The sequence below is a fragment of the Cynocephalus volans genome, chromosome 11 (genome assembly GCF_027409185.1).
Source record: "Cynocephalus volans isolate mCynVol1 chromosome 11, mCynVol1.pri, whole genome shotgun sequence".
NCBI lineage: Eukaryota > Metazoa > Chordata > Mammalia > Dermoptera > Cynocephalidae > Cynocephalus > Cynocephalus volans.
The window spans coordinates 57,674,563-57,698,348 of record NC_084470.1 but is presented as its reverse complement, the minus strand read 5'-3'; the positions used below and the strand labels follow the sequence as shown (position 1 = coordinate 57,698,348).

At 46.4% G+C, this 23,786-nt stretch overlaps 1 protein-coding gene across 1 annotated transcript in view; it reads left to right on the top strand.

Annotated features, from left to right (window-relative positions):
• KIF9 (kinesin family member 9) overlaps positions 1-23,786 on the top strand; it is a 55,986-nt gene that overhangs the window by 16,933 nt on the left and 15,267 nt on the right. Inside the window, exons 6-12 of the mRNA XM_063114314.1 lie at positions 10,121-10,204; positions 10,316-10,408; positions 11,290-11,437; positions 12,469-12,533; positions 17,010-17,087; positions 21,975-22,043; positions 22,591-22,695. Coding sequence (XP_062970384.1) covers positions 10,121-10,204; positions 10,316-10,408; positions 11,290-11,437; positions 12,469-12,533; positions 17,010-17,087; positions 21,975-22,043; positions 22,591-22,695 — 642 coding nt within the window. The remainder of the gene's footprint in view (positions 1-10,120; positions 10,205-10,315; positions 10,409-11,289; positions 11,438-12,468; positions 12,534-17,009; positions 17,088-21,974; positions 22,044-22,590; positions 22,696-23,786) is intronic.

Below are 23,786 nucleotides of genomic sequence, written 5' to 3'. Positions count from 1 at the left end.
TGGTTCTGGGCTTTTCTTTGTTGGGAGCCTTCTGATAACAGCTTCAATCTCCTTTATTGTTATTGGTCTGTTCAAATTTTTTATGTCTTCATGGTTCAGTTTTGGGAGCTTGTGTGTGTCCAGAAATTTATCCATTTCCTCCAGATTTTCAAACTTGTTGGCATATAGTTGTTTATAGTAGTCTCGAATGATTCCTTGTATTTCTTTTTTTTTTTTTTTTAAAGATGACCGGTAAGGGGATCTCAACCCTTGGCTTGGTGTTGTCAGCACCACGCTCAGCCAGTGAGCAAACCGGCCATCCCTATATAGGATCCGAACCCGTGGCCTTGGTGTTATCAGCACCGCACTCTCCCGAGTGAGCCACGGGCCGGCCTAATGATTCCTTGTATTTCAGATGAATCAGTTGTAATATCGCCTTTTTCATTTCTAATTTTTGTTATTTGAATCTTCTCTATTCTTTTTTTTGTTAGCCATGCTAATGGTTTGTCAATTTTATTTATCTTTTCAAAAAACCAACTTTTTGATTCATTGATCTTTTGAATTGTTTTTTGGGTTTCAATTTCATTCAGTTCTGCTCTGATCTTAATGATTTCTTTCCATCTGCTAACTTTAGGTTTGGATTGTTCTTGTTTTTCTAGTTCTTTAAGGTAAAGGGTTAGGTTTTTCACTTGCCATCTTTCCATTCTTCTGAGGTGAGTATTTAATGCAATAAATTTCCCCTTTAATACTGCTTTTGCAGTATCCCACAGGTTTTGGTGTGATGTATCATTATTTTCATTAGTTTCAAAAAATTTTTTGATTTCCTGCTTGATTTCTTCTTGCACCCATATGTCATTAAGTAGAATGCTGTTTAATTTCCATGTGTTTGTATAGTTTCCAGAGTTTCGTTTGTTATTAATTTCTAGTTTTAATCCATTGTGGTCTGAGAAAATACATGGGATAATTCCCATTTTTTTGAGTTTATTGAGACTTGATTTGTGACCTAATATGTGATCTATCCTGGAGAATGATCCATGTGCTGATGAGAGAGAAGAATGAATATTCTGAGGTTGTTGGATGGAATGTTCTGTAGATATCTGCCAATTCCAATTGGTCTAGAGTATTGTTTAGATCTTGTGTTTCTCTGCTGATTCTTTGCCTAGATGATCTGTCTAATATTGACAGTGGGGTTTTCAGGTCCCCTGCTATTATGGTATTAGTGTCTATTTCCTTCTTTTGGTCTAATAGAGTTTGTTTTATAAATCTGGCTATTCCAGGGCCGGCCGGTGGCTCACTCGGGAGAGTGTGGTGCTGATAACACCAAGGCCATGGGTTCGGATCCTATATAGGGATGGCCAGTTCGCTCACTGGCTGAACGTGGTGCTGACAACACCAAGCCAAGGGTTGAGATCCCCCTTACCGGTCATCTTTAAAAAAAAAAAAAAAAAGAATCTGGCTGTTCCAACTTTGGGTGCGTACATATTTATGATTGTTATGTCTTCTTGATGGATCAGTCCTTTTATCATTAAGTAGTGTCCCTCATTGTCTCTTTTTATGGTTTTTAGTTTAAAGTCTATTTTGTCAGATATAAGAATAGCTACTCCAGCTCGTTTTTCTTTTCTGTTTGCATGGTAAATCTTTTTCCATCCTTTCACTCTTAGTCTATGTGAATCTTTATGGGTGAGGTGGGTCTCTTGTAGGCAGCATATAGTTGGGTCCTGCTTTTTGATCCAGTCAGCCAGTCTGTGTCTTTTAATTGGGGAATTTAAGCCTTTAACATTAAGAGTTGTTATTGAAAGGTGTTGATTTATTCCTAGCATTTTATTGGTTGTTTGGTTGTCTTAGGTGTCTTTTGTTCCTTGCTTTATGATTTACTGTTTGGTTTCTTTGTTTGTTGGTTCCTTAGGTTGTAGATAGTGTTTTTGTTAGCTTGTTTTCTCTTCAGGAATGCCATTTTTATTGTACTAGCGGGTTTAGATTTTTCTTAGGTTTTTATGGCAGTGGTAGTTATTTTTCAGGAACCAAACCCAGTACTCCCTTGAGGATTTCTTGTAAGGGTGGTCGTGTGGTGGTGAACTCCTGCAGTTTTTGTTTGTCTGAGAAATATACTATTTGCCCTTTATTTCGGAAGGATAGCCTTGCAGGGTAGAGTATTCTTCGCTGGCAATCTTTTTCTTTTAGTATTTTGAATATATCATCCCATTCCTTTCTAGCTTTTAGGGTTTGTGATGAAAAGTCTGATGTTAGCCTGATTGAGGCTCCCTTATAGGTGATTTGACGCTTCTCTCTTGCAGCTTTTAAGATTCTCTCTTTGTCTCTGAGTTTTGTCAATTTGACTATAACATGTCTTGGAGAGGGCCTTTTTTGGTTGAATACGTTGGGAGATCGTTGAGCTTCCTGGATCTGAAGATCTGTGATTTTTCCTATACCTGGAAAGTTTTCTGCCACTATTTTGTTGAATATGTTTTCAATGCAATCTCCGTTTTCTTCCCCTTCTGGGATACCCATGACTCGGATATTTGAGCGCTTAAGGTTGTCTGATATCTCTCTCAGATTTTCTTCAATGTCTTTGATTCTTTTTTCTTTTTTTTTTTTCTGCTTGTGTTATTTCAAACAGCCCATCTTCAAGTTCAGAGGTTCTCTCTTCAACTTGGACAAGCCTGCTGGTCAAACTCTCCGTTGTGTTTTTTATTTCGCTGAATAATTTCTTCAGTTCGGCAAGTTCTGCTACATTTTTTTTCAGGACATTGATTTCCTTGTACATTTCCTCTTTCAGGTCCTGTATACTTTTCCTCGTTTCATCATGATGTCTAGCTGAGTTTTCTTGTATCTCATTCAATTTCCTTAGAATTATCACTCAAAATTCCTTGTCAGTCATTTCAAGGGCTTCTTGTTCTATAGGATCTAGAGTTTGAGATTTATTAACTTTTGGTGGTGTACTTTCTTGATTTTTTGTATTTCTGGTATCTTTTTTTTGATGTTTATTCATTGTGGCAGGGGGTTTCACACTCCACCGGTTTGAGACTATTGACTAACTAAGATGTTGCTGTGGTTGCCAATTTGGTATGGCTACCTCCGTGACTGCTCAGTTGGCCTCTAGTGCCTTGTGTGTCTGGTTGCCTCGGGTCTTGGGCCTCTCCGAGGAGCCACCTCTCTGGTCAGCTTGGACTCTGCTGGGCTGCTGGATCATGGGGTGGTACCGCAGGGTGTGTGGTCTCTGCTGAGCTTCCACTTCCCGTGCAGGACTTCTCTCTGGCCCGGGCTGTTGGATCACGCAGTGGCGACCCCACAGGGTGTGTGTTTTCTGTCGAGTTTCCGCCTCCCTAGCCGGACATTTCCCTGCTCTGCGCGCACTGGGCTCGGCTGGGACATGTCTTCTGCAGCCCTTGTCTATCAGCTGGGCCTTCAAGACCCTGCTCGGCACCGCCTCGCCCTGGAAGTCTACCAGGTTTCTGCTAGGTGCAGACGACCGGTCTCTCTGGGTGCCTTTGTAGCACTGTGTAGATCTTTCTCGGGACTTATCACCTTCCTCCTGGTATCGCAGTTATTTGTGTACTTGTCTTATCTCCCACAGCAGAGCGTGAGCTCCTTGGGGGAGGAGCCTGCAGCACACGGTTCACCTTTGAATCCCCCCGGCGCGGACTGAGTCCGGTGCCCGCCGGCAGTCAGCTCTCCGGCAGGTTCAAGCGAACTCAGGAACTCTCCGGGCACACTATTCCTAACCAGAAATCGGTTAGGCGTTTTTCCGAACTGGTGGCCACAGAGATGGTATCTGCCTCCCGGTAACAGGAAGTTTACCGGGGGCCAGAGCCCAGGGTGCGGTGGAGTGACAGTCGGCCCAGCCCATACTTCCTTGCCCTCCCGACGCTGGCCGGGGACGCCCCATGCCACCAGCCCCGCCAGAGAACCGTGGAGGGAGTGGGAGGGGAGGCTGGCCTGCAGGCCCCGGGAAGCCCCACACCGGGGCAAGCAAGTGGGAAGGCTCAGTGAGGAGCCAAGCCGGGCAAGGAGGACAGGCCTGGCTGAGCCGGGCCAGAGCCGCCACCACCTGAGAAAATGGAGGCAGCCCCGGGGCCAGTGAGTGGCCCCGGTGGGGCAGGCGGAAGCCGGGTGGGCGTCCGCCCCCTGAGCAGGGCCGGGCCGGGGGTCACTCACGGGGCTGTGCTGGGCCGGGCAGCTCCCTCTCTGCCTCTACGTTGTCACCGTCCCCGTTCTCGGTTCCCACCGCCTCGGGCTGCTCACTCAGTCCCGTGGCACTGCTCGGGCGCTCCCAGGAATCTTCTTTTATGCCGGCCTGAAACCTCGAATCTTGAGTAGGGCAGCTGGCCGCCTTCAGCGTGGCCCCGGCCTCCGGGATCCTGGCAGCTTCAACAGCAGCCCTGGTGCCATGTTCACTGTTTAGAGACTCGCTTTTGCAGCTAAGAAACAGTTCTTTTCCTGCTCCATACTTCAGAGCTGTTGCCTGTAAATGAGGCAGCCTCTCCTGCCAAGGGCAAAGTGGCGGTCAGCCCCCACGACCGGCCACCAGCAGTGGTCCTCCCTTAAGAGATGGCAAGAGGAAGGTCCACAAGTTTCCCAGCTGCATAAGGCCCAGTGGCTGCCTTTTCCACCTCAGCTGCTCCACGCCAACCGCCGCAGCCACCGCCATCTTAGGATCCCTGTTTGTTTGTTTTTTAAAAATTTCTTCTTTTTTTTTTTTTTGGCTGCTGGCCAGTACATGACCTTAGTATTATCAGCATCATACTCTAGCCAATTGAGCTAACTGGCCAGCCCTATTTCTTCTTTTTCAAAAGAGCTATATTTTATAGATTTCTGTTAGATAAAGATAATTTCAAGCTTGTTATTTATTTCTTTAAACATGGTATGTATAGTTATATAATCTTTAATACTTCCGATCATTAAAGTCTCTGTGGGATTTTCTGCCCATTCACTTTCATAATTCCTTGTTTCCGTGTGTGCCTATCTTTGTGTGCTGATCATTGCCATTGAAAAATTATTTGTGGGAATTCCCAAAGGTCTAAGAAGAATGTGCTTTCCGCCAGGGAGGTTTTGAATTTGCTCCTACCAGAGCATGTGGGGAAAATATCTGTCAGGAACCACTGCTTTAGGTTCTCTGACTTCTCAGGCTGGGTCACAGTTTCTCAGGAAGATGGTTTTATTTTGTTTTGTTTTTCTTTGCTTTCCTGTTTCTTTTCTGTCCAGTGCTAAAGCAGCCTTCTCTATCATCTTCTAGAGTTGAGTTGATGTTTGGGGTAGATTTAGTTTGGTTTCTCCCATACCTGGAGGGTGGAATCTTTGGGATCTCAGCTTAATGTACATGTGTGTTTGGGTGAGGGGATCTCCTTTATGATTCCTCACCTTGGGCCAGCCCTGGGATTTGACTGTTATTTCCCTTACCCAGTGAAGCTGTCATTAAAACTCAAGTATTCTGGTATGGACAAGTGCCCTCAGGGCAAAAAGTAGCCTTAGTGCTCTGGTCCTATCATTACTTCTCTGGGTTCAGGCTTCTCCCAGAATTGGGCCTGGCAGTTTTCTACCATCTTGTCAGCTTTGCAGCATTTTAAAGGTGATTTTAAGAATATTTTATCAAGCATTTTCATATTTTTTTTCAACAGGAGGCTTTGTTTGCATAATCTATTCTGCTATTACTGGAGACAGAACTCATCCTCATTTGAAAGACTGTGTTGCTAGGCATAGCTAGGCATAGAATTTGAGATTGACAGTTATTTTTTCTCATAACTCTGAAGGTGATATTTCATTGTCTTTAGCTTCCATTGTTGCTATTGAGAAGCCAGCTTTCAGTCTATCTTCTGTTCCTTTGTAGGTGATCTCTCTTTTCTCTCTGGCTGCATTTATGTCTTCTCTTAATCTTTGGCATTATGCAATTTCTCTATGATACATGTACTGTGCAGATTTTTTAAAAGTATCCTTCTTGTGATTTGTTACATTTCATGAATTTGTGGATTCATATCCTTCATGTCAACTGAAAAAAAAATCTCAGCCATAATTCTTTTGAGTGTTGCTTCTCCCTCTTTATCTCAGTTATCTCCTTCTGGAATTCTTATTAGACATACTTCTGTCTTCTTACTCTGTCCTCCATGTCTCTTAACCTCTCTCTCTCTCTCTTTTTTTTTTTTTTAAAGATGACCGGTAAGGGGATCTTAACCCATGACTTGGTGTTGTCAGCACCTTGCTCAGCCAGTGAGCCAACTGGCCATCCCTATATAGGATCCGAACCCATGGCCTTGGTGTTATCAGCACTGCACTCTCCCGAGTGAGCCACGGGCTGGCCCTTCTTAATCTCTCTTTCATGTTATCTATACTTTTATCTCTTTGTGCTCTATTCTTGGTAATCTCTTCAGATTTCTTTTCCTTTTTTTTTTTTTTTTTTTAAATGACCAGTAAGGGGATCTTAACCCTTGACTTGGTGTTGTCAGCACCACACTCTCCCAAGTGAGCCATGGGCCAGCCCCCAGATTTATTTTCTAGTTTCCTAATTCTCTCTTCAGCAGATTAGTTAGTACCTAATCTTCGCTTTAGATTCAAATATTTTTTTATTTCCAAAAGTTCTATTTTTTTAAAGTTCTACTCGTCATTTTTGATAGATTTTTGTTCATTTTTCATGTTTTTTAAACATACTAAACATACTCATCTTATTTTATTCTTTGGCATCTGGCCAGTATGGGAATCCAAAGCCTTGATCTTGGTGTTATCAGTACCATGCTCTCCCAATGAGCTAACTCACCAGCCCTTATTTTTTTTTATCTTACCATTTTGAGGTTCTACAGTTATTCTTTCTACTGACTCTTGCTTAAGGTGCCTTATTTCCACGTATGTTTTGTGATTTGATTATATGCTCTATTTCCTTGGGGCATTCCTTGAGGCTTGGGTTGAGAATATACTGCTTTATTTTTTAATCTTTTAGTTGTTTTTCCTTCTTCTTGTGTGGACCACAAAGAGAATATATTACTTTAAAGAGGTTTTTTTTGTTTGTTTGTTTCAGGAGTCTCGGGGACATTACTAATCTAGGGCCTCTTCAAATCAGATGTTTAGTTTAGTTTAAGACTGTCAGAACTTGCAAGTAGAGTACTTGTGCCCCAAACTCATGTTTGGTCAAGATTGAATTGTAAACTCTTGGACACTTTTTTTTTTTTTTTTTTTTAATACCTTCTGTCCAGAGATAATGCCAGTGTTAAAATAGTCTTCTTGCTCTCTATTTTCTGCATCAGGATTTCCTCTATTCTTCTTTGCCAGAGGGGATAGCATAGGCTTATTAGATACTTCCCTTGGATAGAACCAAAGTTTTTTCTGCCTTGACCGGCATGGTTAGATTAGCAGTTGTTGAATTCTCCCATAAATACACACACACAGAAACACCAGGCCTCTGAATCAGAAATCAAACCTTTATTACTCACAGTCTCACAGCAGTAATAGTGGTGAGGGTAATACTCTAGCATGGATTCCTTATCCCCAAACTCCCATGGAACAACACAGTGAGAGCAGATATCACATGTGTTTTTCAGGGGGCAGGTGTCTGTACTATTGGAGAGGAACTCCAAAGTTATGATTCTCAGAGCTTATACTCCCTCTGTGGGGAATGTAGGGAAGGAAAGGGAGGATTGAGAGAAAGCATGCCTTTGTTTTGGAATGTAACCACATCCTCTCTTGGGAAAGTAGGGGAAGGTCCCTATCCTGGAATGGAAGCATTTGGTTCTGGGGGAGAAAGGTAGATTTTATCACCCTCTGATGACTTGGGTAGGTAGGATGTATGCGGGGTGGAAGGAGTAGGGGAAAGAGACAAGTGACTCCAGGTCCACACCCTTGGAATGTGAAGAGCGAGTGTCTCTGGGGGGGGGGGGAAGGAGACATTCTCTATCTTTATAACATGTCAGTTCATTGCTCAGAGCAACAGGGAGAAATCCAGAGAGGTCTGCCTTATAGCACCAGTCTGCAGATGCCCTCAGGAAGGGAAGAGCCTTTGTTCTTGCTTACAATCCCTGGATTCCTCCAAGAGACACTTTATGTGTTGCCCCTGGATACTTCCTTCACTTTCTTGCAGTCTCAGGCATTCATTCAAAAGGAAGTTTTAAATATTCTGCCCATCGCCTTTAGGTGTTTTGCAGCAGGAGGGTTTCTGAATTCTTAGTTCATTATATTGCTGAAAATTGAAGACTCTTTCATGTTTCAGGCTGAGATACAGTGAAAAGAGTGTAGGACTTGGAACTGGGGGACCTGGGCTCAAATCCCAGTTTCCATAAAACTATGAAGCCTTAGTTTTGAGCAAATCATTAATCTCTCCTAGAATCAGTTTGCTCATCTGTAAAAGTGGAGACACTAATATACCTATCCCAAAAGGTTATGAGAATCAGGTAGGATCAGGTACTTTGAGCACCTATTACAAGGCCTCACACACAGTAGGTGCTTATTGGATGCTGTTCAGAAGCACAACTGGTATTGCTTGAGCACTCATTGTATTTTAATTGAACCAGGTGCTTTGTTGGCAGCAATAATTCCTCAAACCTCTTCCTTCCAGTACCATATCCTTGCTGAACTCTGATGGTAAAAGGACAAATGTGAGTCTTAAAGAAGCTCACTGTGGGGTGGGGAAGGTTGAGGGAACCCATGATGACCATAATGCAGTGTGACCCATGTTCCAGGGGTGACAGGCACCCCGATGGATTTGGGCAAGAGGGAGGGGACTCAGCAGAGGACTCTTCATGGAGGAAAGGGCACTTTCTCTGGCCTTCAGAGGTTGCTGAATAGAAGCCAGAAAGACAAAGGAAGAGGGCACTTCAGAAAGAGAAGACTGAAGAATAAAGGTGAAGTAACCCCTTATACTCTTGGCAAGTGTCACTGGATTTGTTAGGCAGACAGTAAGAAGCTATAGAGATGTAGCCACGGGCCTCCATAGCCCCAGACCTCCGTTCCTTAGCAGGTGCTTTCCTTTCCACAGGGAGCCATGGCATCACTGCTTTGGGGCTTGTTTATAGCATTTCCCAGGGGCCTTTAAGGAGACAGCAGTTCATCCTGCAAGGACCTTTTCTTTAAGAACAGTTATTTCCATCACACTACCTTTTAAGTGTACTCTGGTCATAGGGCCCAATTTTGTGAATTAGAGGCAAGGGCCTGCTGTCCCTTTAAAAATACAAATTACTGGGGCCGGCCCCGTGGCTCACTCTGGTGCTGATAACACCAAGGCCACGGGTTCGGATCCCATATAGGGATGGCCAGTTTGCTCACTGAGTGAGTGTGGTGCTGACAACACCAAGTCAAGGGTTAAGATCCCCTTACCGGTCATCTTTAAAAAAAAAAAATACAAATGACTTATTTTGTCTAATTTTTTTTTTTTCTTCATTTTTTGTGACCGGTAAGGGGATCGCAACCCCTGGCGTGGTGTCGCCCGCACCGGGCTCAGCCAGTGAGCGCACCGGCCATCCCTATATAGGATCCGAACCCGTGGTGGGAGCGCCGCTGCGCTCCCAGCGCCGCACTCTCCCAAGTGAGCCACGGGGCCGGCCCATTTTGTCTAATTTTTTAAAGTAATACCTGTTCACGGTAAAAAAAAATATGAAAGAACAAAACTGTGTAAAAAAGAAAAAAATAACCTATAAGCCCCAACCCAGAAGCGACTATTATTAACATCCTGCTAGCAGCATTCTGCTTATTTCTTCTGTGAATGCTTTTGCATTCCTTATATCGTACCATAATATGGCTTTAGATTCTGCATTTCTTTGTAATTAAAAATTATTTGTCAACATTTTCCTAGCTGTCTAATATTCCCTTGCAGAGATGGATCATTCCCTAATGGTCGGATATGCAGGTCGATTCCGATTCAAGATTCATGAACATTTTTAAGGCTCTTGATTCTTACTGCCACCTTGCTTTTCACAGAGCTATACCAATTTGTACATGTCCAGCAGCAGGTGAAAGTATAGGTCTGAACTCCTGTCTGTCCCCGTTTCTACTAGTTTATAAAAGATTTGCCTGTCTGATTGCAGAGGAAGGCCAAACTGATTAGAAGGCCCAGCTGCTTGCAGTGATATGAGATCACTTGTGTAGTTATTGGTATAATTGAAAAATGACCCAAATGTCTTGTTATGTTAATTTTTCAAATATTGTTTAATTTTCCCTTCTTCTCCAGGGAGAGACCAACAGGATTATAGCCTCCCACACGATGAACAAAAACTCTTCCAGGTCACACTGCATTTTCACCATCTATGTGGAGGTAGGTACAAGCTCTTTGATCAGCCTGGGAGGGGCAGTCGATTCCCATGGGGCCTGCTCAGTCAGAAGCTTTTCCCTGTGACAGTCTAACTTCTGTTTGGATGTTTTGTAGGCCCATTCTCGTACCTTATCAGATGAAAAGTACATCACTTCCAAAATTAACTTGGTGGATCTGGCAGGCTCAGAGAGGCTGGGGAAATCTGGGGTAAGTGAGGGGAGCAGGTGGTCCCTTCCCAACAAGCCATGGGCTCTGTTTTTTGGCATAGTACCTGCACACATGGGCCTTCCCTTGTTGGGTAGTTGTAAGCATAGTCCTGAGCTCAGCGAAGTGGAACATGTGGGCTTGCTGGAGGGACAGAATTAGCATGAGCATTTTTAAGGCCCTTGATGCTTGTCATCACCTTGCTTATTGTCACAGCTCCTACATAGGGATAGTTCTTACTTAAGAGGATTTCTGTAAACATTAAGTGAGATAATGCCCCTAAATTTTTAGCAAGGTGCTTGGCATCAGTAATGCTGCATGCTCGTATAGCATTTCTCTGTGTATGAATATGAGTATTCCCATGAGTATTTCATTTCAAATAAATAGTCACATGATTATAACCCCAAGGTCAAGGGTTTGGATTCCTGGACCAGCCAGCTGCAAAAAATATACATGTGTATATTTGTATGAGTGTGAGTATTAGCACAAGTATTCACAAGAATACTCAGTGAGCATTTGTATGAGGTATTTGTATGAATATTGACAGGATTATTTGCTCAAGTACCTGTGTAAGTATTGCTCTGTGTATTCATATTACTGTGGATCTTTGAGTGAGTATTCATATGAATATTTGCATTAAGTATTCATAGTCATGTGAGCACTCACATGAGTGTTCATGTGAGTATGCCCATGAGTTTTAGTATTACCATTAATTAGCCCAAGATGGAATATAATTTCATGACACTGAGGACAGACCCTGGTCTGGGAAAGAGGCTCTGGCCTAACCACAGACTTGTAGCATCACCCCAAACCAGGAGGGCAGTTGTTCTTAGTGGGGCAGTCGCCCCACTCAGTCTAAAGTGGGACTGACCTTTGGTTTGTAGTCCGAGGGCCGAGTCCTGAAGGAAGCCACCTACATCAACAAGTCACTGTCATTCCTGGAGCAGGCCATCATTGCCCTTGGGGACCAGAAGCGGGACCACATCCCATTCCGGCAGTGCAAGCTCACCCATGCCCTGAAGGACTCATTAGGTGAGGGTGTGGTTGGTGCCCAGGGAGGAGGGTCTGTGTCCCTGGGGAGGGACAGGTGTGCCATACACCTGCCAGTGGTGTTAATAGAATCACTCCCTCATGATGGCATGGACTTACCTGCACCCCTTTCACAGTGACTTCAGACACACCTGAAAAAGGAGAATCAAGAACAGAATCTCCTGCCACACTGTTCACTTCTCAGGACCTTTACTTAAACTTTTACCTCTACTGGGAATACCTTCTCTTTTCCCCTTGTCCCTAAACCAGCTGGCAGAATCCTTCGTATCCTTGAAACCCAGGGAGGGCATCTTCTATGATGTCTTTCCTTCCCTACAGCCTTGTGGACAGAGCAGCAAGGTCTGTGTCTTGTCATCCCTGTGTCCCCAGGCCTTTGAGTTGGACCCAATGGCACAGTCACTGGTGTCTGATTGCTAACTGAGTGCCACCTGAGCAAAGCTCACACCCCTCTCTCCTGACCCTGCACCATCTCTTCTCTGCTGTTCTCTCCTGGCTCCTCTTTTAGGTATTTGGTGACCTCTTTCTCTTCCCTCTCTCTTCCGCTTGCCTCCCAGCCTTGTGCATGTTTGGGTGTGTCCTCTCTGACCCTGTCTTAGTCTGTTTGGGCTGCTATAACAAATTACCACTGGTACTTCTCATAGTCCTAGAGGCCGGGAAGTCTGAGATCAAGGTGCCAGCAGATTCAGTTCCTGGTGAGGGCCTCTTTCTGGCTTGCCTATGGCCACCTTCTCACTATATCAACACATGGAAAGAAAGAGAGGGCTCTGGTCTCTCTTTCTTTTCTTATAAGGACAGTCATCCTATCATGGGGGCCCCACCCTCATGACCTCATCTAAACCTAATTACTTCCCAAAGGCCCCACCTCCAAATACCACTGGGAGTTAGGGCTTTAATATATGAATTTTATGGGGATGCAAACATTCAGTCCATAACAGACCCCAACCAGCCCCAAAGGAGTCTTTTGGCAGAAAACCCACATGGTTCATGGCCCTTCTGTGTCCTGCATTCTGCAGGGGGAAACTGCAATATGGTCCTTGTGACAAACATCTATGGAGAAGCTGCCCAGTTGGAAGAAACGGTATGTACAGCCAGCCAGTGTGACCAGGTTGGAATCCCTCCTCTTGGGTGCCAGGGCTGGGCACACTAGCCAGAGGCATCATTAAGAGTGGGAGGATCTGGGGAATGCATCTTAGCCAGAATTGCTGAAGGGGCCCAGAGCCAGGGTCCAGACATCAAGTACCAAGCTGTGTTGAGGAAGAGGCAGGGCAGGAGGCAGGCTCAGCATGAGGGACTGTGCTGAGAGGAGGCTGAGGCCAGCTTTGTAGGGACAAGGATTGTTACTCATTGGGTGCTGCTCCTGTGAATTGGGATCGAGAAGGATAGCTGATTACTTGTTCTTCATAATCACACATGTCTAAACATCTTGAAAACACCACAAGGTCCCAGGGTGTGGTTATAAGGTTGGTATGAGTAGGTAGGTATTAAATGCCTGCCATGTACAAGATGGTAAGTGGGGAGCAGCTTGGTAGAAATGAGTCATACATGGCCTTCAAACTCAGAGTTCCTGCCCCAGGATGAGAGAGAAGCCATGGCCCTACATAATGTCAGAGGCCCAGATGGAGAACTTCAGAGGAAGCTGGGGGTTGGGGTGAGGAGAGGGAGGATTTTTCCTTAAGCTAGGGTGGTGAAATGTGGGCACTGAGCTGGCTGGGGTTAAAGGACTGGTGGTAGGATAAGCAGAGGTGTTCCTGGAAGAGGTAATAGTGGGACTGAGGGGAGGGCTCAGGAAGAAGAGGAAGAAAAGAAACCACAGGGGCCTGGTGGCTAGGCTGAGGCCTTGGCTGTTCTCCTGTAGGTGGCTGGAGCCATCACAGAATTTAAGTAGGGGAGGGCTGTGGCCAGAGGTGTGACTCAGGGAGACTAACCCAATGGCAGGACACAGGTAGCCTGGGGAGGAGAGAAGTTAGTGAGAATCAGAGGCAGGAATAAGTGTCTGACTCAGTGACACAGGTAAGTCTACACAGCTGTGCACCTCCAGGCTGCCACCTACCCCCTCCTCTGAAGTGCCACACATAAATAAGACAGATTTGGAAAGCTGTCATTAGACATTTCACTTTTCAAGTGCAGATATTTAAGGCAAGTTTCAGTCATCTGGAGAATCCACTTAGGTGAAAAGGGGTATTTCCAGAGATGCTGTGAGGCAGGACACACCTGTAGGGCCTCTCAGATGTGTGCATTAGGGACTGTCTCAGCTTCCAGGGGGAGCGATTCTGCCATGCATTCAGCGCCCTGGGACTTGGGAGGCCAGGGAGGGGAGCTCCAGCTGACATGCAGGCAGCATCCCCAGAGGAAGGCCTCAGGAACCTCCTGGTCTCAGCTCATAACAAAGCATGGTTGAACCCCAAGAGGAGCCATAAGATACTTGGGCCTCCTGGAGGCCTTGTTAAGATGCCCTCAAAGACAGTGGAAGCCCCCTCTCTCTCCTCATACCTACCCCTTGATATGGTCACAGCACAGGAAGCAACTCTCCTGGTACCTGAAGGCCCCAGGGGCTTGCGCCCATACTACTCGGGGTCTCTGCCCAGGACTGAACCCAGAGGAGCTGTTGAAGGAGTCTCAGGGTTTGGGACAAAGGTAAATTGGGAGTGTGGAAGCTAATGAGTCTCTGCTCCAAATGTTTTAAAATTTTTAAAATGTTTCTGTCATGGATTGTGTTGCTTTATGCAGTGACACTGCGTTCGTGTGCATGAGTAACCACTGTGATGGAGTTGTGGCCACTCTTGCTACTGTGCTTGGAGTAGGACAGTCTGATTTGGCCCCGCACAGAAGCAATAGCACTTGTAATGGTGGACCTCTTCCTGAGGGCTCACTGTATACACCTCATAACTAAGTCTCCCAGTGACCCTGCAAGGCAGATCTCCCCTGACTTTATGGAGAAGTTGTGAGATCTGTCGGAAGTCATGCAGGTGATCAGTGGCAGGGCTCTTAACCACTAGACTGCCCAAGGAAGAGCCTTTTTAGTCCTTCCTCTGTGCCGCTTCCGGGCGACCCATCCCCCTCTGAGCCCTCTTCATTTCAGGGCCCTTCATTGACACGTGAGTCAGCCCAGTATGGTATGAGGCTGGATTCTCAGGGCCTGCCTCCTGCTGCCACTGGCTGCTCCTCACTGTCAAGGAGGAGCCCTCCACCTGTCATATAACATTGACGCAGTGGGGCACAGCGTCTGAGCTGTTTCTCAAGTGCCTGCACATGTGGCTGCCTCGTGGGCCTCCAGCCATAATTACCCCTGTCTGGCTTCCCCTTCAGTGGGACTCTGGTGGGACCCCAAGGCATCACTCTGTGGGCCCAGGAGACCCCACAGTCTGTTTTGGAATATGCTTCTAAACAGGGATTCGTTTCTCCCAGTGGTCTCCTTTTACCTGTTTTGCAAATAATCTCTACTCACTAGTGATTTGCCAAAGACATAGAAGCCAACCAGTATGCACACAAATTTTAGAACTCTGTTGAGTTGAATTTTTGACTTTGCCACCAAGTAGCAAAGGCTAAATAGTGCATTCCATTGCCTCCCTTCATTCAAGTTCAGCATTTACCATGCACTGTCCCTATGGGAGAAATCGTGATTCTCCAGGCATTCGAGGTCTTCTCAGTTCCACTGCTGGCACACATGGGGTCTCTTCTTGGGGCACCCTCTCATTGTTTGTCTCAGTCCCCCCAAGATACTGACCTGGATCTCTCCTCCCTCACACTTGGGGCACACTGTCCCTCTGTCAGGATGCCCTTACCTCTCCCCCATCACCTGGCAAACCATTGCTCTGGCCCATCCCAGGCACTACCCCAGTCCTCACCCAGGGCACTAGAAGGGGTTTCCTGTGGATCCTCCTCTTCCCAGCAGTTAAGAGCACAGACTCAGAAGCCAGAGTGCCTGCACTGAATTCCTGTGCTACCACTGACCAGCTCTGTGGCCTCAGCTGTGTTGCTTGACCTCTCAGTGTTTTCATGCACTCATCTGTAAAACGGGGCTGATGGTTCTCCTACTTTATAGGGAGTTGTGAGTATTAAATAAATTAACACACATAAAGTGCCTAGAATGGAGCCTGACCCATAGCAGGGACTGTGGAAGGGTTGGCTTTACCCTCAGTTGGCATCAGTTCACCTCCCCATCATCTCACAGAATGAAGAGCTGAGCAAGCTGAGGGCCTTCTGTTGACAGTCTGGGAGGCTCAGACCCCAGACATCTGATGCAGGGTTGCGTGAGACAGCCATAAACCTTGCTGAAGGGAGGCTGAGAGAGCAGTCCTGTCCTGACATGGCCTTGTGGTTTGGTAGCAGTGAGGACCCTGAGGGAAGTATATATAGAGGACAAAGCCATAGGGGCACACTCTCTGTGGTAACAGTGAAATCTTTTAGTCCAAATTCTGCAGAGACTGCTCATGGATGGTGGGGATTACACTTTTGGCTGAGGCTGGTAGGCTGAGTCCAGGCTTCATCACTCTAGAGTGGTCACGCCTCAGAACAGTGTCTCTGAGCATCTGTGGCTGGAGATCACTTCCCTCCCACCCCTGAGGTGGCAGAACCACTCATTCCCATTCAGACCACTGAGCCCACCCCACAGTGGGCCAGAGCATCTGCCTTCCTGGCAGATGCTCAGGGAGTCTGAGCAGGGTACAGTGTGAGCACATTGCTCAGGGCCTAGACCTGCACTGTCTGCTATGGCAGTCAGAGACCACCTGTAGCTGCTGAGCACTCAAGTGTGGCCAGTCCAAACTGACATATAGTAAAAGAGTAAAATACATGTCAGAGTAAAATACACATCAAAGACCTAGTACAGAAAAAAAAATGTAAAATATCTCAATAATTCTAAAATGTTGATTACATGTTGAAATCATAATATTTTGGATATATTGGGTTAAAGTTTAAAATATACAAGAATTCCTTTCACCTGCTCCTTTTTACCTATTCTGATAGGGCTACTAGGGAAGTTAAAATTACATATATGGCTTGCATTTGTGGTTTGCATTATATTTCTGTTGGATATTGCCAGTCTCGACCCTGAAAAGCATGTGAAGGAGGGCAGGGGTCAGAGACTTTTCATGTGAAGGAGAGACAGGAGGGCTTCAAGGAGGAAGCTGGTTTTCAGCTGGGCCTTGGAGATAGGGGAAGGTGAGAAGGCAGACGGTACCAGGAGAGGAAAGGGCACTCTCAGTGGTGGGTGGGGGAGGGTCACTTGAGCAAAGGCCTAGAGGTAGAAGATGGTTAGGTTTGGGTGAGGAAATAGACTGGCGTGTATCCTCATAGTGTACAAAACGAGGACCAGCCTGCAATATGTGCCCTCTGTCAACGTCCTGCTCTCCCTGCTCCACTCCCTACCCGACTGGGGGACCTCATTGCCAAGAGCCCTTTTGACCAGTGTCCTTTTGGGGAAGTGAACCAACATAGGTTGGCAAGGAAGCCTGAAGAGCCAGGAGAGGGCAGGCAGGGTCTCTGAGAAGGCTGGTCTCCTGGGGTCTCATTTTAGTGGGGAGCCATCTGTCATCTGCCTGGTCTGTTTTTTCAGCTGTCTTCACTGCGGTTTGCCAGCAGGATGAAGCTGGTCACCACTGAGCCTGCCGTCAATGAGAAGTATGACGCTGAGGTACTAAGGGGCTTGTGGGCAGGTGCCCCACTGTGGGAAGGTATATGGATTTGCTACTTGGGTTCCACAAGCCTGGCTTCCCTTCCTACCTCAACTAAAGATACCCATGCAGCCCTGGGTCAGTCCCTTTCCCCTCTGGGATAGGCCAAAGTCTTCAGAGTCCCTGGAGACGCTTCAGGGCTGCCACAGAGGTGAAAGGGCTAGGTCAGGCCACCATCCAGTTCTTGTGTGGGTCTCCTGGAACTCTGGGTACTCTGGACTTCTACATGAGATGTCCTTAGAGCTAACTTTCAGAGCTAAATCAACATGGAAAATCTCTGAGAATCACCTGGCTATGTCACTACAGAATCTCTTTCCTCATTGAGTGACCCCTCCTAGCAAGCAGAGCTGACCAATCAGAGGGAATGCAGAGCATTGTCATTAACCAGGGAAATGCAGACTAAAACCTCAGTGGAACTCCACCCTCAAACTAGCAAAAATTAGAATTTTTCTGACAACACAAAATGATGATGAGAATGTAGAGAAACAGGAACTCATATTCATTTCTGGTCAGAGTGTAACTGATACAACCACTTTAGGGAACATTTTGGCAACATCTAGTAAAGTAAAAACGCATTTACTGATAATTTGGCTTTCCTTTAAGATGCTTATGTAATCGTAGTTTATGGAGACCAAAGCATATGCACACCCTAAGCTCATTTCAAACCAGTTAAACTTTCCAGGTTCTAAATCCTGAAGGAAAACAACAGTCCTTGTGGCGCTGTGGAACTAATCCATGGTTTGGAGGTTGGGAAGGGAGTGGACCTCAGAGCAGTGGTCCTCAAACTTGAACAGGCATCAGAATGCCTGGCCAGCTTGTTGAACCACAGGTCACTGGGTCCATTCCCAGAGTTCTTGATTTGGTCTGGAGTGCCGCCTGAGGATTTACATTTCTGATAAGTTCCCAGGTGCTACTGCTGCTGCTGCTGCTGCTCTGGGGGCACACTTTGAGAACCACTGACCTACTAGTTAAAGCCCTGGCACCTGGTTTGGGCTGTCCTGGGTCCAGCAACCTGCTTTTTCCTTCATTAGCTGTATAACCTCAGCAAAATACTTACACTTTCTTTTTTTTTTTTCTTTTTTTTTCTTGTGGCTGGCTGGTACAGAGATCCAAACCCTTGACCTTGGTGTTATCAGTACCACACTTCCAACTGAGCTAATCAGCTAGCCCTAAAATTCTTAGCCTTTCTAGGCTCAGTTTCTTCATTTGTAAATTGGAGAAATAACAGAATCAACTGTCAAAGAGATCTTGTGAAAAATAAGATAATGTGTAGAAACCTCGGAGTGCAATGCTGTCCTGGAAGAAATGGTCAGTACATGTTTGCTAGCACTGTTCTCACTTCTACAGAGCAGTGGTGCAGCTTCCAGGCGTAGAGACTAGAGACATTCTCACATATGCACGTAAAGAGACATACAAAAGAATGGTGCTCACAGTGCATATCATAATAGTGAAAAATTGGAGACCTAACCAATATCCTTGAACAGGAGAGTAGCTAAGTGAATTATGGAGTAAGAAAGCCAGAGCTACAGCTACCAGCATAGATAAATCTCAAGTGAGAGAAAGATTGGAGGATTGAAGGGGACCAAACGACAGCTTCTGTTATTTATAACAAGTATAAAAACATGCAAGGCAATGCTAATCATCATTAGTGGATATATGTGTGTGCAGTAAAAGAAGGAACATAAGAGTGAAAAGACCAAACTGAGTCCAGAGGTTCCCTCTGGATGGCAGGGGAGTGAACTTGGAGTGGGGTGCACAGGGGCTATTTGTTTGAAATGTTTTACTTCTTAAAAAAAACCAAAATGAACCAAAGCCATGCTGTTGAAGTCAGATTTTGAGGTGGTTTGCCCAGGTTTTATGGCATTATTTTCTATGCTTTTTTGCAGTCTTGCAACTTTTCTTCTTTTTTTCTTATTTGGTGTTCTCTTATTTCAGAATTATCACATTACCACCTGTGAACCTGGCTAGGTGGATGGTGCATGCTCTTTGATATAATTTCTGTTCTGAAATCTGCATTGTTGGTCCTGGACAACTGAGTCTCCATGACATCCAATATGCATGTGTTTATAATCTTTCTGATAAGTATTTTTCTTTATAAACATGCATTCTTGGGAGACATGGAAAAATATTTTGATTGCTGCATTTCCTAGACTGTAACCAGTATTCCCAGGTCATTTCAGCACCATCTTCAGCATTGATGCTGTTTTCAAGGAAGTGGAATAGTTCCTGCCGAATTTCTTTGGCTGGTGGGGCTGGCTGTAAGTGGGAGACTGGGTCCCCAATCCACCTCTGCCACCAGCTCTCTCTGGTAAGTTGCTCAGATGCTCTGAGCCTCAGATCCTCATCTGTGAACAAGGATGTTGAACTGATGAACTTTGGTGACCCTCCCACTCAGTCTGTGATTCTATGAGGTGATTCTAAAGGACTGTGAGCTTCAGGTATAAACAGACAGCAGAGAGAGACTTGGTGTATCTCACTCTGCCAAGAGAAAATACACCTGCAGGCTGCAATGGAATCAAAATCAGGAAACTAGGGGCCGGCCTATTAGCTCAGTAGGTTAGAGTACGGTGTTGGTAGTACCAAGGTGAAGGGTTTGGATCCCCCTACTGGCCAGCCACCCAAAAGGAAAAATTGGGAAAGTACCTAAGCTGAGAGCTGCCCCAAAGCCTAGTGCAGAACTTAAGCAGAACCCTCTGATTTATCTGAATTATCCTTATTACATTTATGATGAAAACACCTGACCATCAAGGAACCTACATGAGTCTGTGCTGTTTCCAAGGCATTTCTTCCATCCAAAAAATGCCCCCGATTTTTATAAAGGAGTTGCTGCCAGACCCTGTTCTGTGCTCCATCCTGGTGTTTCCAGGCAGCTGCTCTCCAGGCAGTAGAAGAAAGCAAGTTGGAGGCCACTGAGACTGCCAGGCATTAGCAGACGCGGCTCCCATGCTCTTAGGGTATGTCTTGGAGGCTGGTGCCCTGTGAGAGCAGATAGTTTGTTTCCCCACAGCACCTCCTGATTGGTCCAGATGTCTAAGCCTGGCTCCCCTGTGCCACACTGAACATAGTCATCCAGCTGGATGCATCTGACAGCTCAGCCAGAGTTTCCCTAGCTGGGACATGATGCATTTTCTAGAGCTAGGAGGAGGTGGGGATGGAGATTGGTGGGCTGGTCACCAAGCCTCTCTCCTTGACCCCACAGGAAGTCCACACCTAAAGGAGACCTTCTTGGGGCTTTCCAGAGGGGAAGAGGCAGGATTTTACCCTAGTCACATACTTTGAGTCCCAGGCTTTGTGCCTAAATTGGCTCAGAGCCACCAGGATGCCAGGGGTCTGTTACCCCTTGCTAATGTGACCTAGCTGGATGAGGGCTAGAGTGCATCAGGCCTTTGGTTTGGGAGAGGGCCAGTGGGGCTGTGGAATGGTCACAGCTTTGGTCACCAAGTCCTGGGATCCAGGTGGTCAGGGGTTCCCTCCAGTTGCCCTTTTATGGCAATTAAAGGAAGCCCTGTTGTTCTCAGTGAGGATTCTCAGCATGAAGTCCCTTATGCCTCTTTGATGGAAGACACTCAGTATCTATCAAATGTAAAATACTTAGCAATTCTGCTTCTCAAAATGTATCATTTATCCACTCACCTAAAATCTATGGAGTGCTTACTATGTGCCAGGCACTTTCTGAAGCCCTTAGGATACATGACTGTAGGAGTAGAAACACAAATCTCTGTCTAAGCTTACAGTCTGCTGGGGGTAGGGGTGATACATAATAACAAACACAATAAATAGGTAAGTTTTAGAGCTTCACTGTCCAGCACAGTAACTGCTACTCACATGTGGCTATTTAAATTAATTAAAATTAAAATTCACTCCCTTGGTCCCACTAGCTACATTGCAAGTGTTCAATAGCTGTATGTGGCTCATAGCTACCATATTGTACAGCACAGATATGGAACGTTTCCATCACTGCAGAAAGTTCTATTAGACGGCACTAGTCTAGAGTATGCTAGAAGGTAATACATGCTATGAAAAACAATTAGATATGTTTTAAACGAGTGGTGCGGGGAAGGGGAGGGGATTGCAATTTTAAACAGGGTGATTGTGGTGCACCTAATTTAGAAGCTTTTGAACATACATTTTTAAGAAGGTGAGGGAGTGAGTCAAAGAAATACCTGGGAGAAGAATATCCCTGGGCAGAGGGGACAGGCAATGCAGAGGTGGGAGTGTACCAGTTTGGTGGGAGTGGAGTGAGCCAGGGGAGAGCAGTAGAAAAGAGGCAATGGGGACTGATCACATAGAACCTCATAGTTCACTGTGTTATCCTACAGAAATCTATAGGGAAATGTAAGTACAAAGATGTTCTTGCAACATTGTTTGGAGAAGCAAAAAATTAAAGGTGACATACATGATTATCACTGGGGAATGGTGATATGTTCATGCAGTGTTCAGAAAGGACAAGGTTATGACTGTGTATAGAAAGCATCCTGGAGCCCCGTAGGCTGCACTGAAAGGGCCATTGTCTTGGTATACTGGAAAGAGCCTGGAGCTCCTGGGAGTTGTGGTTTGAGGTAGCCCTGTGGCCTGTGCTCACTCTGTTTAAAGTCTCCTCTGCTGGAAGAGGTAAAGGGCAGGGGTCTGCTGAGGCACTCTCAGATCCTAAATTCACCCCAGTTGGGGAAGGATCACCAGTGGGGAGGAAATTACCCAGAAACTGAAAGCACACCCCAGGGATTATCAGGAATGGCTACATGTCTGGGCACAGAATGAGGAATCATGCGTTTGATGTGGAAGAGGCAGGGTAGCTTCTCTGACAACCTTTTCTGTTGTCATCCCCCCCAATTATGTTTCCCTGGCAGCGAATGGTCAAGAACCTGGAGAAGGAACTAGCACTGCTCAAGCAGGAGCTGGCCATCCATGACAGCCTGGTAAGAGGCGAGAGGCAGTGGAGGATGGGGGAGATGCTGGGGCAGGGGGAGACTTGAGATACTGGGGCCAGGAGGAGACAGCATGATAGGTCAAGGTCAAGGGAGGTGGGGCAGGCTTGGTGGTGGGACAGGGGCAGCAGCAGGGGGCCATGAGGGCAAGAGTAGGGGTGGAGTCTTCAAGTGGCCTGCCTGGGTTCATGGTCAAAGCAGAGGCAGTGCCCCTCTGCTCCCCACCCTCCACCCCATGGTCCTCATTCTCCAGCATCTGCTGGTGCTCAGCAAGCATACCTTTCTTGTCTGGAGTAGTAGGCCCCATGTCCAGTGGTCTTCCTTCTCTCCCTCACCCTGTTGTCATGCCCTGACCCAAGCACCTGGCCTGTGTCCCAGGTCCTCTCCACCAGGACCAGCTGGTGAAGGAACAGAGTCCACTTGGGCAGCCAGAGCCTGTGTCCATCTTCCCTACTTTGGCTCTCAGATGGTCCCTGCTGCTCCTGCTTGGACTCAGGTTCCTTGTTACTTATCTACATGTTCTTCATTCTCCTTCAAGGCCAACCGAACCTTTGTAACTTACGACCCCATGGATGAAATCCAGATTGCTGAGATCAACTCCCAAGTGCGGAGGTACCTGGAGGGAACACTGGACGAAATCGATGTAAGGATTTTCTCTGTGAGACCGCTGCCTCAACTGGCCTGGGCCTCCCTGTCCTGGGCACACCCATGCTACGCTGGCCCCAGAACCTCACACTGACTGGGTACGGTGGGTGAAAGGTGGTGCTAGAGCCCTGGTGGCAGAGGCTCTCAGCCCACCCTAGCCTCAGCTTCCATGTTTAGGGTCACAAGACTGTGGGGCTGCACGGAGTGGCCAGTGGCCAGTGGTCTTGAACACATTTGTGTATAGGAGGTGGTTCATCTCAGGGGCACAAACACAGGCCCTGGAGCTAGGCTGCCCAGCATCAGATCCCAGCTCAGCTGCCTCCTCACTGAGTGACCTTGGCAAAATGCTCAACCTGGTGTACTTCAGTGGCCTCACCTGTACAGTGGGGAGGGAAACCCTGCTGGGATTAACTGAGCTGGTGCCTCGGGAGCTTGGCACTCCCCTGTGGAATGACGCTGATAAGGGATGGTGGTCATGCTGGTTGTCTACAAGGCAGACCCCAGGTCCTATGTTGGAGTGGACCAAGGAAGGGGAAACAGCAGCCACATAAGGGCCCTCAGGGGAAAAGACTCATCCTGTTTTTACAGTGCAGGCCATCAAACCCTGCATCAGGGAGCCACATGGGCAGGCCCCCTGGCTGTTACTGTGGGCAGCTGCGAGAGGCAGGCCAGGGACAACCAAGGGATGGGCTCTTCTGGTTTTCCCAGTAGGGGCAGTTTCAGGCTAACTCTTTGAGGGCTTGTGGGCTTTGGGGCCACGAAGGAGACCAATGACCTTCCTCCAGCCACAAGAGTGTTTGTGTCTGTGTCCACGCAGAATCATTCTTAGATGGGCTCCATCTGAAGACTGCAGGCTAAATCTTTTGGAAGTAGTAGAGAGCCAAAGAAATAAATTTTATTAAAATTTGTTTCTTAGAAAGTATTTTCATGGTGTAGAGTCATTTTTGTCTTACAGAGATCTCCACCTATAGAAAAGGTGGTTTTTATAGCCTCAGTAAATACTTAGTTTTAAAGCTACTAATCAGGTGTTTCTCTGCTCTTGAGGAGGGCTTGACTGCCACTTTGCTGAGAGGCTGTTTGTGCATGTTC